General features: G+C 38.2%; 1 protein-coding gene across 1 annotated transcript; it reads left to right on the top strand.

Annotated features, from left to right (window-relative positions):
• LOC109227815 lies at positions 12750–13551 on the top strand. Its single transcript, XM_019393010.1, has 3 exons — positions 12750–12902; positions 12958–13045; positions 13157–13551. Exons 1-3 carry the CDS (start codon positions 12750–12752, stop codon positions 13549–13551), a joined length of 636 nt encoding a protein of 211 aa, XP_019248555.1.

Here is a 13787-nt window from a genome sequence, read left to right as displayed (position 1 = left end):
TTGCGTAGTTCGGGAAGATTGAGAATAAAGTAAACAACTAACTTCGTTTTTTTTTTACTTTTTATAAAACTTAGACCATGAAAGCTTTAAGAAAAGTAAAAACACTTTTTTTTGGAATTTCTAAAGAAATGCTTTTTAAAAAAGGAAATATTTTTGGATTTTTATTTTGTATTTTTCTTTATTTTTGAAAGGAAGATTTCTAAAAAAATCATTTTCTTTTGATTGGAACTAAAAGGAAGATATTTTTTGAATTTTCATTTGTTTTCTCTTTTCTAAAGAAGAAAGAAAATATTTTTGGATTTTGGATGTTGCCTCTTAATTTTTGAAAGAGGGACTTTTAAGAATATGTTTTGAATTTTTGAGCTTTTATTTATTTACAAAAGTACTTCTAAAGCAAAAATATTTTGGACTTCAATTTTCTAAATTTTTTTTGTTGACATTTACGAAAGAAATAGTTTTAAAGAAGGAAAAACAATATTTCCCTTTTTGGATTCTTCTTTTTTGTATCTTTTTTTTAATTTTTGGAAAAACACTTCAAAATAAAGGAAACCCGTATTTCGGATTTTTATTCTTTTTATTTATTTTTTCATATGAAAAACTTCAGAAAGAAGGAAACTATTTTTGAGTTTAAAAACTTCTTTTTTTTTTCTAAGGAAAGATTTCTAAAGAAAGAAATAAAAGAAAAATATTTTTTTTGGATTTTTTTTTTTGAAAATTGGGGCCGGAACCAATGAGGTTTGCCTACGTATCTCACATCCGGGAAGAATCAGACCCGCGTAGTTCGGTAAGATTGGGAATAAAGGAAATAAACTAAAGCTTCTTATTTTTCTTTTTTTTTTTAATTTTAGAAAGAAAAACTTATAAAGAAGAAAGAAAATACTTTTTGATTTCAATTTTTTTTTTTTGGATTTCAAAAGAAAAACTTCTAAAGAAGAATGAAAATATTTTTCGGTTTTTTGGACTTTTATGTTAAAATTGTGTAAGAAAGACTTCTAAAAATTTTGGATTTTTAGAAGAAATTTAAAAAAAAATTGGATATTTTTTTTAAAATTGGGGTCTTTAAAAAAAAGGCTTTCTAAAGTGGGAAGTAAAGGAAAATATTTTTGGATTTTTTTTTAAAATTGTGGGCGGAACCGATGAGGTTTGCCTGCGTATCTCACATTCGGTGAGAATCAGACCCGCGTAGTTCGGTCAATTTTGGAAAACGAAAACCAACTATAAAAAAAAAATTCTTTTTTTTTCAAAATTTCGGCAGAGTTTCAGTATATTTTGGACATTGGTTTTTCAAAATTAGGCGATTATCTCTCTCAGCCCTCACATTGACTTTCCTCTTCTCAACTTTTCCCCTATTATTCGATAAGCCGGTCAACATGCAAATCCGAAGCAAATGAATGCACAAGTAGCAAGTAGGATGAATCAGGATGGTCTTTTCATTTCGGGTACACCTGTCCTAGACAGACCCAACCCCTGTGTTGAGTCTCCAAAGACAAATGCACATGATGTAAACAAACGTTCCTACTAGGGATCCGGCATGAGGCTGAGTTATTCTAGGTTCAAAACCTGGGTATGTTGTTCTAGACTTGTGTACCCGAGCGGACAACTTGAGCCGAGGAGGGGGCTACGTACCGGGAACCAAAAGGCCATCCGGCTTAATAACTTGTCCGAGCCTCTGTCTTTTTTCAAGGTATGACACTAACAGAATAGGGAGTCACGACCAGCGTGCACATCTCCGAAGATGAGAAGAGAAGGGTTTCGTAGCAGTTTATATACGGTTCAGATAATATCAAAGCGGTAAAAAGCAACATTTAACACATTAGGCTCAAACATGTAATGAAAATCAGATAATAAATAAAGCCAAATATAACAATTATTCTAAGCTCGAATTCTTGAACCCTGAACCGAAGTTCTGGGTTCTTCTCCCCAGCAGAGTCGCCAGAGCTGTCACACCTCCTTTTTTACACACCACCCCGAAAGGTAGTATACAAGGGAGTTTTTCCAATTAAAGTGACATTATTCGAAATGGGATTATTTATTCATTTTTGTTCAGAGTCGCCACTTGGAATAGTTTGTTTTTTGGTGTCCCAAGTCACCGGTTTATTTTAAAACCCAAATCGAGGAAAATTTCGACTTTCCTTTTGAAGTCTACGAACCAGAAATTCTGAGTAAGGAATTTTGTAAACCCAAGGGAAGGTGTTAGGCACCCCCGGATTCCGTGGTTCTAGCACGGTCGCTTAAACTATCATAATTGGCCCATTATCTGATTTTAATACATGTTTTAACTTATGGATCAATTTTATAACCGCTTTTATTCATTTTTAGGAGAATTGCAACGTCATTTAAAATACGTCTTGAACCACGTCACATAAATGCACCCGCGGCTTGACATATTTTATCTAACATTGTTGGGATTTGGATTTGGGTCACATAAATGCGCACCCGAGTTTAGGAAGGTAAATTATTAAAATAACGTGCCTAAAGCAACAACGCGTTTTTTAGCTTTGCGAGGGCCACGGAAAATTTGCTAATGGCACGCCTCGAGTTCTAAGGATTTTAAAAGAAAATAATTAAATGAGGGCCACGCATTTGAGATTTTATTTGGCGCGACGCACCTCGATTCCAATTTTAACAGGAAGTTCAAGCAAAATGTTTGAAGGCCATAAACAATTTATATTGCTAATATGGCACATCTCAAATTAATTACTACGGACAATTGAACTGAAATGATTTAAGGCCAAGGTACGCAACTATTAGAGAAAAGGGGAAGGGTATTAGGATTTCAGGAGCTGGACCAACTCTATTAGCTATCATCAGCAACAATAAACTTTGGGCTCAAGAACAGGCCCATGATAAGCGGGGAAAAAAAGGCTAGGCCAAATTAAGCATGAAGCCACCACCGCGAAAGGACATGGTTGATACCAATTCTGAATTAAACTATCAAGAAATGAGTTTCCTTAGTCTTGTGTTCATATCCTACTATGATAGTATTTAGAATCTAAAACTACAACATTAATCAATTCATGGGAATAAAGCCTATATATCTAATAAAGACATGCTGCAAGTTTCACGACAAAGCTATAATGAGATTCATTCACCACCTATTTTAGCTCTTCTTCAAAGTTAGCAACTTAAGTTCATATTCATGAGGCGTCCATGCTTTTATACCTAAAGAATGAATATCTCAGAAACTACAAACTGATTCAAACTCTTATTGAGTTCACAAAGAGTTCAATCAATGGCATAGAAGAAACTGAGAAAACACTTTTTTTTCTCACATTCAATATCAAATCCTCATGCTTGCCAAAACCATGAAATCCACATCCAAACCAAACAATTTTAATTAGTTAAACTAGTAGTCCTAGTCCATAATTAATACATACACAATTGATTAGTACCCTTGATTCGCATATACTCACAAGAGTCCAAATCTAGCATTTAAAGACCAAATATATGTCCAGGAATGAAATATCCAAAACAAGCTAGACAGAAAATGAATGAACATGGTAGAATCGAACATTAGCTACAATAGAGACTAATATTTTCATTTAATTCCAGCTGGATCAACAGATCTTTACACATAGCTCAAACAGGCTTCATTTCCATCATAGAATACCTGGAAATTGCAAAGGAAAAGAAGTGAAGGATCAACAATGAAACAGTAGCAGACTGCAACCTCAGCAAAACCAGCTCAAACCCAAAAATGATGTGAAGTAATAAAGAACAAACCAGTTTCAATTGAACAAATGACCCAGCAAACTTCAAACCAGACTTTTGTGAACCAAGTAGGTGCATCACCTACTTGCCAAAAGGAGAGGCCTCAATTAAGTCGGCCAATGGGGGAATTTTAAGGGATAATTAACTCATCTATTTCACTCATATTTCATACCATTAAAACAAGAGTGAACCCCTGCAACTCCTCCCCAAAAATCCCACACAAACCCTAGGTTATTTCGGATGTTACGATGTGATTCTATTGCCGAAAACCCCGGACAGCTTACTAGTTCCTCTTTCTCCTTCATGTAGCTGCGTTGGGGGACTGATTTTTGATGGAGAAGGACTAGGTTTCGTGGTTCTACTCAGTCCAAGGTAAGTTTATGCTTCTCCTTCCATTATCTATGCTTGTACGAGTTGTAACTCGACCATAAAGACTAGACCTAGCGAGTTTCGAACAAGTGGTATGATGTTTGTTGTTGCATCACTGTTGGCTGGTTGTGAAATTATTTTTAAGTTGAATTGATGGCTGGTTTATAGGATAAGAGGCTTAATTATGTGTTGTTGGTTGTGTTGCTCAATTTGAAAGAAAAGACAAGTCGAAACATGTTTTAGTAAACCGAAAAATCAGTTTTGAGTTGTTGAACTTGTGGGACTGTTTCGTGGGTTGTTTCGTGTTGCTGTTGGGTTGTCTATTTTGCTAATGGTTTTTTATGGTAGTTACAGGAAGGTAGAAAGAGTGTGGAACGAAACACCAACAGTAATGGTAGGGTGGTTGGCTGGTCGTTCGTCGTTACATTTTTTAGGTTGTTGGACACTACTTTGGTTGTCGTTTTATGTATGACGTGATTAGGGTGTGTGGGATGTTTTGTGGTATATTGTGATGGAGATAAGGTTGGAACATGATGCATACATGTTTTTATTGTTGTGTTCTTGCTATTGTTGGTATATGGTATTGGAGGATGGCCTTCTTATATGGGAGATGCTGCCAAAATTTACGTAAACAAGCTACTAGTTTACGTTGCGGACTTAGCCTTTACTCTGCGCTGATTTTGAATCTCCTTATACCGTGGTAGATTAAATTGAGTTGTTCGAAGAATTGCTTGGAAGGCATTAAGGACCCAACGGAGTTAAGGTATGTTAAGGCATTTCCTTCTTTCTTTTGGCATGATCTAACGTGAAATGAATACGCTATTTCATAATGAATCTACTCCTAGCAACTAAGGTTGTCCATGTTGTTCTTTCCGTACAAATTTATTCTAAGAATGTATGTATGATCCTTGACTCCTAGTGAAGTTCCTATTGATGGTATGATGTCCATAATGTTAATCGAAGGTGCAACGACCTTACGTCACTCTGAAAGGTTTAGAACGTGATTCCATGAGTCGAGCATGCATTATATATATGTATTTATTTTACTCTACCGAGCCGCGCTATAATCGCCGGGTATGGCACCTATTGTGCAACCATTGATCAGTTGGGTTTATCGAGCTCCACGTGGCCGGGTACGATTCTACCGAGCCTTATGATGGCCGGGTACGTTTTTACCGAGTTCTCTTTGAGGCAGGGTACGAGATGATGATGAAGATTCCCACAGAGGCGAATGTTTTTAAAAGTTTATGTATATATATGTATTATGCATTTCATGTCAGTAGTCCCCAGAGGCACTTAGATGTTACAGGTTGTAGCTCCTCTGTCTCTCTTTATATTAATGTTCTTACTTATGCTTTCCTGCCTTACATACTCAGTACTTTATTCGTACTGACGTCCCTTTTGCCGGGGACGCTGCGTTTCATGCCCGCAGGTGCCGATTGATAGGTTGACAGTCCTCCTGTTAGGCTATCAGCTCAGTGAAGGTGTTGGCACACTCCACTTGCTCTGGAGTTGCCTATTTGGTCTGTATGCTTTGGATATGTATTGACTGGTATGGCGGGGCCCTGTACCGACCTTTATGATTTTATATACTCTTAGAGGCTTGTAGACAGATGTCAGGTGTATGGATACTTGTATGGCCTTGTCGGCCTATGTTTTGAGTTTACAAATGGTCATGTCAGCCTTATAGGCCCGTATGTCATATGTATAAGTTTATATATCATGTTGGGTCATCATATGTTGAGTATACCCTTATGTTTTATTCTTGTTAACTCATGACGGGTTTTCTAGCTTATTTACTCATGATAGTATGATAAGAAAGATATGTTACGTTGGTACTCGATTGAGTAAGGCACCGGGTGCCCGTCGCGGCCCTTCGGTTTGGGTCGTGACAAAAGTGGTATCAGAGCAGTTCTGTCCTAGGGAGTCTACAAGTCGTGTCTAGTAGAGTTTTGTTTATGGGTGTGTTGTGCACCACACTTATAAGCATGAGGCTACATGGCATTTAGGACGGTCACTCTTTCTTCTTACTCTAGATCTTGTGGTAGAGCTCAGTTGTAAGAATTCAAACTCCTAAATTCTATTTTATTTGTAATACAATGAAACCTACATCCAAAAAGAAGATGGTTGGTAAGAGATTGAATGTGGTTATGGAAAAGTTGAGTCAGAGGAACTTGATTTTGCATTAAGCTTATGATGAGTAAATGTGAGGTCTTCAGCAGATCACGTGTGTACTAAGACGTGTATGCTTCTTGATAAGGAGCCCTAAGGCATGAATATCTATCTACCCATATGATTTAAAAAGCAACAAGAAAATCAGAAGGTAGATACAAGTTTCAACAAGTAAAAGAAGCAAGGTGAAGAAGGATACGATGTCCCAGTTAGTGAAGAGTATCAGTATTTATAATTCAGGTAGAAAAGTATAAACATTTTGAGTTACTTTTAACAGTAACAAAGATATATACAATTGACCACACCCATCTCAATTATTCCCTATGGGAGCTAACATATATAGTTTAAGAGAAAGATGGGATATCAGGATCCAGCTTGGGTTAGAGTAAACCAAAATGGTGGATTGAGCCGTCAGAGCCAAAGATGAAACAATGTTTTTTGTTAAGTTTTCAGAATAATGAAATAGACATAATTATTAGCAGGAGAATAAAAAGAGAGTAAATGAAGCATTATGAATAAGGTATGATAAATGGGTGATAATGGTAAATCAAACAATGGTAGGATGATAGAGTCTATGATCAAGTGAAGGAAAAGACAAGAGATGACAGGCCTTGAGAAAATAAAAAAGTATAGGCCAAAGGCTATATCCTCATTCGAGAAATGAGTTGGTGACCCCGACGTGATTACCAGATGAAAAAGGTAGATCCCAGAGTAATAGAAATAAGTATGGGCTAGTGAACAAGATAAATTGAACATGAATCGGAGATCGAATGATTTGATAATAGTCGGCATCATGAGAATATTAGAGATTGCGTTCCGGCAATAATAGAATGGACAACAGAAGAATAACCTTTAAAGGTCATTCAGTAAGATGCTTCCCTAGATCAAGCACTGTGAGCAGAGTTAAGCTTAAGGGAATAAATATGCCCTCGTGCAGAAGGAATTCAGTTATCCCCAATACAGAAGGGTTACCATAAGGCGAGTAAGGGTCATTGATGTTGTGAAAACACGCCAAAGACGAAGAGGTAACTATGGAATGTTAAAGGAAGAATGTGGTAAAAAAAAAAGGAGAAAGGGATGAGGTTGCCTTTATTCAGATCCTACAGATATGTAGCGACTCTAGAAAATTATGCAAGCACGGCACCGGAGAAAGGCAGTAAGAGCTCTCGGCCAGGATGTTATTGATGAATAATTGTGAATGAACACTTGATACATAAGGAGCCAGTGCGATAGGTAATTTAAGACAAAGTAAATAACCAAAGAGAGATTACACGGAATATAGATATGAGAATAGACCAACGAGCAGTTTGTAGTTGATTCAGGAAGAGCCTAGTTATGGCTAAACAAGAGGTTATAGGCAAATCAACATATCATGCAAGATAAACGTAGTGAATCCTAATATAGTGAATTCAGTCTCGCGGATATGACGTCATAACCCTTGAGAAATGGTAGGAGTTGGGGTATTTAAAGGTATTGTATAAGTGTTACGGAAATAATGGAGAGTGCCACTAAGAAGACAATAAAAATCTGAGTTTAGAAGTAACCCCACGAGCACAAGGGCATGGAGGTATGTGACTAAGGATGTTTGTAGGCGAGTAAGAATAAATTCCTTCATATATACAGTATAACAAGATCACAACTTTACAAGATCCAGTATGTCTCCTTAGTACTACCACGAAAGACTAGCTGAGGAAATAAGGAAGAAGGTTTCCACCTAAGCATATTGAGCTAAAGAGTAAATGATCTTGTAACAACAGTCTCACTACAATATTGTATACACTCCATAAGAAAGTGGCACCTATCATGGCTAATGAAAGGAAAAAAAAGTCATCAAAGGTGATGTTTGAGATCATATGAGGTATAGGAAATTACAGTATTCGTGGGCAGTAAGAAGAGCCAAGTATTCATGCAACAAGTGATAGAACGATCAGGAAAAGGAATTGCTTACATTTAAGGACAACTGAGAAGGCACGAAAGGAAATTTATGGTGCTATCAAGTGAAAGGAAGGTTGTGAGTAGTATAAATAGATAGGTGTAGGTCGTAAGGTAAAGTATTGTACAGCAACAAGGTTTTAGGTAGATAGGAGTAAGGATATGAAAAGGTGAGTGAGAAGGTGACGAGAATATGTATGTCCTCGGGATTATACCCATCAAAACAAGGGAGCTGATGATTTCCATATGTAATAAAAAACTCGGTACAGCCTGAATGAACATAGAGGAGTCTAAGACTAGGAGCAATTAGAAAGATGAAATGCTACCCCCGTAGTAGAATAAGGGTGTAATTGTGATAGATAAGGCGATGACATTTAGGCCTTCAATTGAGGAATAATTTATAGAAAAGGGATTTTATGAATTTCACGGGATTGGAATACCCCCATAAGATGCATCATGTTAGGATGCTATGAAATACGGTTATGGAAGTATAGTATCGTCCCTAGGTGGATCGGACAAATTACTTTAGATATCCCCCGATGAGACGTGAGCCCTAGTGACAATGTATTACTTAATAGGTTTCAAGTTATAAGTGGTAGATTATGGATCAACATTAAGGTGAATTGCCAATGGATGGATAAAAGTTGCAAATGATGAGATGATATTAGACCGTCATTATTAAGATGAACAGTAATGATGAAGCATTAAAGGACATAGATTTATACATATAGGACAAGCAGCGAAAGAGTAACCCGGAGCTGGGTGGCAGACCTCGGTAATAATAAACCGAAGTAAGAGTTAGGATATAGTATTAACTACCTAGATGTAGTGAAACCATAAGCTTAGATAACCGAGGCTATGAAGCAAGGTATAGCGATAGTCGTAAGTTCGACAAAGTACCAAGCGAAGAACTTTTGTACACCTACAGATGCCTAGAGGGACATCTTGTCATAGGTTTGTATATGTTCACAAAATGAGGCCTAGAGATTGGCTAAAAGCTGGAGTAAAAAAAAGGGAGAAGAGTCAGGCACACATACAAGTACACGGTTGTACATGATGCATGACAGAAGGTAACAACAGTTACGAGATTGGAAGAATTCCGACCACAGGCCGTGGTATGAGAAAGAGGCCTAAAGGGGGGAATACCCTGGCCCTTGGATTTATTTACTGAACAGTTTCCTAGATGTCAAGGACAATATTAAGTATTCTTAAGAGCTACAGGTTATGTGACTGATAAGCGCATTAGAAAACATTCGCGGACGAATGTGCCAAAGGGGGGAATGATGTTACACCCCATGTTTTCGTACGTAAGAGTACGTCATAAGTCAATTAATGTAAGCTCAAAAATGGAATCATCTTTGAAAAGTTTACAAAGTTAGTTCATCATGTTAACGTGGAGGTTACAAATATTTAAGATCATTAATACCAAGTAGCAAGAGGGTTTGAAGGCTTAGAAGCTAAACGAATTGAAGAAAATAAATTTCGACGAAAGTCGACAAGTTAGAATGTTTTACCATGTACTTTTGGGGTGAGACTAGGGTTATTAAAATTATAAGGAGACTATATTATGAGTTGTTTTAGTCGTGTTATAGTTGGTGTTATGTTTTGAAGTCAAGCGAGTTGTGGAACAAAAGTTGGAAAAGGTCATCACAAGTTCCATTCATAAATGTGCTGAAAATTAGGTCAAATGTAACTAAGTTTTCCTCCCAATATACATGGAATTAGGGGATTATCTACCTACCAAATTGAATATCTATGAGTCTAGTTTCTAAAGCATTAAACCGTTTGTTGATACAAAGTAGAAGTAGAAAGATACTCGTATTTTTGCGAGACTGCGCAAGCTGGTAGGTGACAAGTAGGTGCATCACCTACTTGCCAAAAGGAGAGGCCTCAATTAAGGCGGGCAATAGGGGAATTTTAAGGGATAATTACTCATCTATTTCACTCATATTTCATACCATTAAAACCAGAGTGAACCCCTGCAACTCCTCCCCAAAAATCCCACACAAACCCTAGATTATTTCGGATGTTACGATGTGATTCTATTGCCGAAAACCCCGGACAGCTTGCTAGTTCCTCTTTCTCCTTCATGTAGCTGCGTTGGGGGACTGATTTTTGATGGAGAAGGACTAGGTTTCGTGGTTCTACTCAGTCCAAGGTAAGTTTATGCTTCTCCTTCCATTATCTATGCTTGTACGAGCTGTAACTCGACCATAAAGACTAGACCTAGCGAGTTTCGAACGAGTGGTATGATGTTTGTTGTTGCTTAACTGTTGGCTGGTTGTGAAATTATTTTTAAGTTGAATTGATGGCTGGTTTATAGGATAAGAGGCTTAATTATGTGTTGTTGGTTGTGTTGCTCAATTTGAAAGAAAAGACAAGTCGAAACATGTTTTAGTAAACCGAAAAATCAGTTTTGAGTTATTGAACTTGTGGGACTGTTTCGTGGGTTGTTTCGTGTTGCTGTTGGGTTGTCTATTTTGCTAATGTTTTTATGGAGTTTGGGAGGAGAAAGAGTGTGAAGAACAACCACATAATGGTAGGGTGGTTGGCTGGTCGTTCGTCGTTACATTTTTTAGGTTGTTGGACACTACTTTGGTTGTCGTTTTATGTATGACGTGATTAGGGTGTGTGGGATGTTTTGTGGTATATTGTGATGGAGATAAGGTTGGAACATGATGCATACATATTTTTATTGTTGTGTTCTTGCTATTGTTGGTATATGGTATTGGAGGATGGCCTTCTTATATGGGAGATGCTGCCAAAATTTACGTAAACAAGCTACTAGTTTACGTTGCGGACTTAGCCTTTACTCTGCACTGATTTTGAATCTCCTTATACCGTGGTAGATTAAATTGAGTTGTTCGAAGAATTGCTTGGAAGGCATTAAGGACCCAACGGAGTTAAGGTATGTTAAGGCATTTCCTTCTTTCTTTTGGCATGATCTAACGTGAAATGAATAAGCTATTTCATAATGAATCTACCCCTAGCAACTAAGGTCTCCGTACAAATTTATTCTAAGAAAGTATGTATGATCCTTGAGTCCTAGTGAAGTTCATATTGATGGTATGATGTCCATAATATTAATCGAATGTGCAACGACCTTACCTCACTCTGAAAGGTTTAGAACGTGATTCCATGAGTCGAGCATGCATTACATATATGTATCTATTTTACTCTACCGAGCCGCGCTATAGTCGGCCGGGTACGACACCTATTGTGCAACCACTAATCAGTTGGGTTTACCGAGCTCTACGTGGCCGGGTACGATTCTACCGAGCCTTATGATGGCCGGGTATGTTTTTACCGAGTCCTCTTTGAGGCCAGGTACGAGATGATGATGATGATACCCATAGAGGCGAACGTTTTTAAATGTTTATGTATATATATGTATTATGCATTTCATGTCAGTAGTCCCCAGAGGCACTCAGATGTTACAGGTTGTAGCTCCTCTATCTCTCTTTATATTACTGTTTTTACTTATGCTTTCCTGCCTTACATACTCAGTACTTTATTCGGACTGACGTCCCTTTTGCCGGGGATCCTGTGTTTCATGCCCGTAGGTCCTGATTGATAGGTTGACAATCCTCCTATTAGGCTATCAGCTCGGCAAAGGTGTTGGCGCACTCCACTTGCTCCGGAGTTGCCTATTTGGTCAGTATGCTTTGGATATGTATTGACTGGTATGGCGGGGCCCTGTACCGACCTTTATGATTTTATGTACTCTTAGAGGCTTATAGACAGATGTCAGGTGAATGGATACTTGTATGGCCTTGTCGGCCTATGTTTTGAGTTTACAAATGGTCATGTCAGCCTTATTGGCCCATATGTCATATGTATAAGTTTGTATATCATGTTGGGTCATCATATGTTGAGTATTTCCTTATGTTTTATTCTTGTTAACTCATGACGGGTTTTCTAGCTTATTTACTGATGATAGTATGATAAGAAAGATATGTTACGTTAGTACTCGGTTGAGTAAGGCACCGGGTGCCCGTCGCGGCTCTTCGGTTTGGGTCGTGACAGGAGCTTTGACAGAGGCGACTACCAAAGTGGCAATAACTTTAACTCCATGGGGCAGAGGCACCCAGGTTTTTCTTGGAGTTCATTAGGTGGTAGTGAAAATGCATGGCGGCAAAATAACCCCAGACCCCAGGGATAGGGCTAGGTTTTCAAATCAGCAAAGGCAACAATATCAGCCTCCACAGTCTAATCAGTCTAGCATGGAAGATCTGATGAAGGCCTTTATTATTAAGACAGATGAGAGGCTTGAAACCCATGGCTCATCTATACGAGAACAAGGCAAAACTATCGAGAACATGGCACGGCCATTCGAAACTTTGAAAGACAAGTGGGGGCAACTTTCTAATCTATTATCTGAGAGGGTTCTAGGAACTCTCCCTACTGATACTGAAAGAAATCCCAAAGAGATAATAAATGTAGAGTCTTTGAGGAGTGGGCACGTATTGGAGGATCCTAGGGCAAAACAAAAGGATGAGTTGATTGAAGGATAGGTAGAGATAATGGAGGACCAGAAAAATAGCAACATTTAAGAAGGTGAAGTGATGGTAGATAATGGTCTGAAGAAGAAGGGGAAGACTAGAGCTCAGAAGAAGAAGAAATATGGAAATTCAATGAATGAGGAGATTGAGGAAAGCAAATTCATGCCTGCTCTACCTTTCCCTGAGAAGCAGAGAAGAGAGAAGTTGGACAAACAAGTTGGGCATTTCCTAGATGTGCTCAAGCAGGTGCATGTTAATCTAACATTCACAGATGCCAGCCTATGCTAAGTTCCTAAAGGAGATATTATCCAAAAAGCGGAAAGTGGAAGAGACATCAGTTGTCAAGATCACAGAGCATTGTAGTGCCATTCTGCAAAACAAGCTCCTTCAAAAGTGTCGAGACCTAGGGAGTTTTACTGTACCTTGATCTATAGGAAGTACTAAGTTTGAAAAATCTTTTTGTGATTCAGGTGCTTCTATTAATCTTATGACTTTGTCTATTTTTAGGAAATTGGAGGGAGAGATTGGAGAAATAAGGTCGATACCCTTGTCCTTGCAGCTGGTGGATCAGACCACAATCATACTTGAAGTAATAGTGGAAGATATGCTAGTTCGGGTGGACAAAATTGTGTTCCCTATGGACTTCATTCTGGTAAACATGGAAGAGAATAGAGAAGTCCCTCCGATTTTAGGGAGACCCTTCTTGGCTACTGGCAGGGCTATTCAGGACATTAAGGAAAGGCAGCTCATGCTCAGAGTGGGAGAAGAAAGGGTGGTCTTCAAGGAAGGAGAAATGGGGGCCTTAAAAAAGCGAGCTGGAGAGAGTAAGCATGATAAGTGTGGAGTGTACCCAAAGAAGGCATAAAAGAAACTTTTTGCATGGATGTGTGCATTGGGTCAGGCGTGCAAAGAAGATCCCGACTTCGATTCAGACCCCGACTAGATGACTCAGGGGAGTTTCATTTACCTATTTCTTTTATTTATGTGTCATTGGGACATGCCACAATTTAAAGCGTGGGGTGGGGGATGTAATTATGTACATGTGTGTTTGTTTTCTTTTGTTTTGCGTGAAAAAAAAAATTACTTTTTCCCGACGATGGA

The sequence above is a fragment of the Nicotiana attenuata genome, chromosome 6, assembly GCF_001879085.1.
Source record: "Nicotiana attenuata strain UT chromosome 6, NIATTr2, whole genome shotgun sequence".
In the NCBI taxonomy this organism is placed as follows: Eukaryota; Viridiplantae; Streptophyta; class Magnoliopsida; order Solanales; family Solanaceae; genus Nicotiana; species Nicotiana attenuata.
The sequence above is the reverse complement of the archived record's forward strand: the minus strand, read 5'-3'. Positions and strand labels throughout refer to the sequence as shown.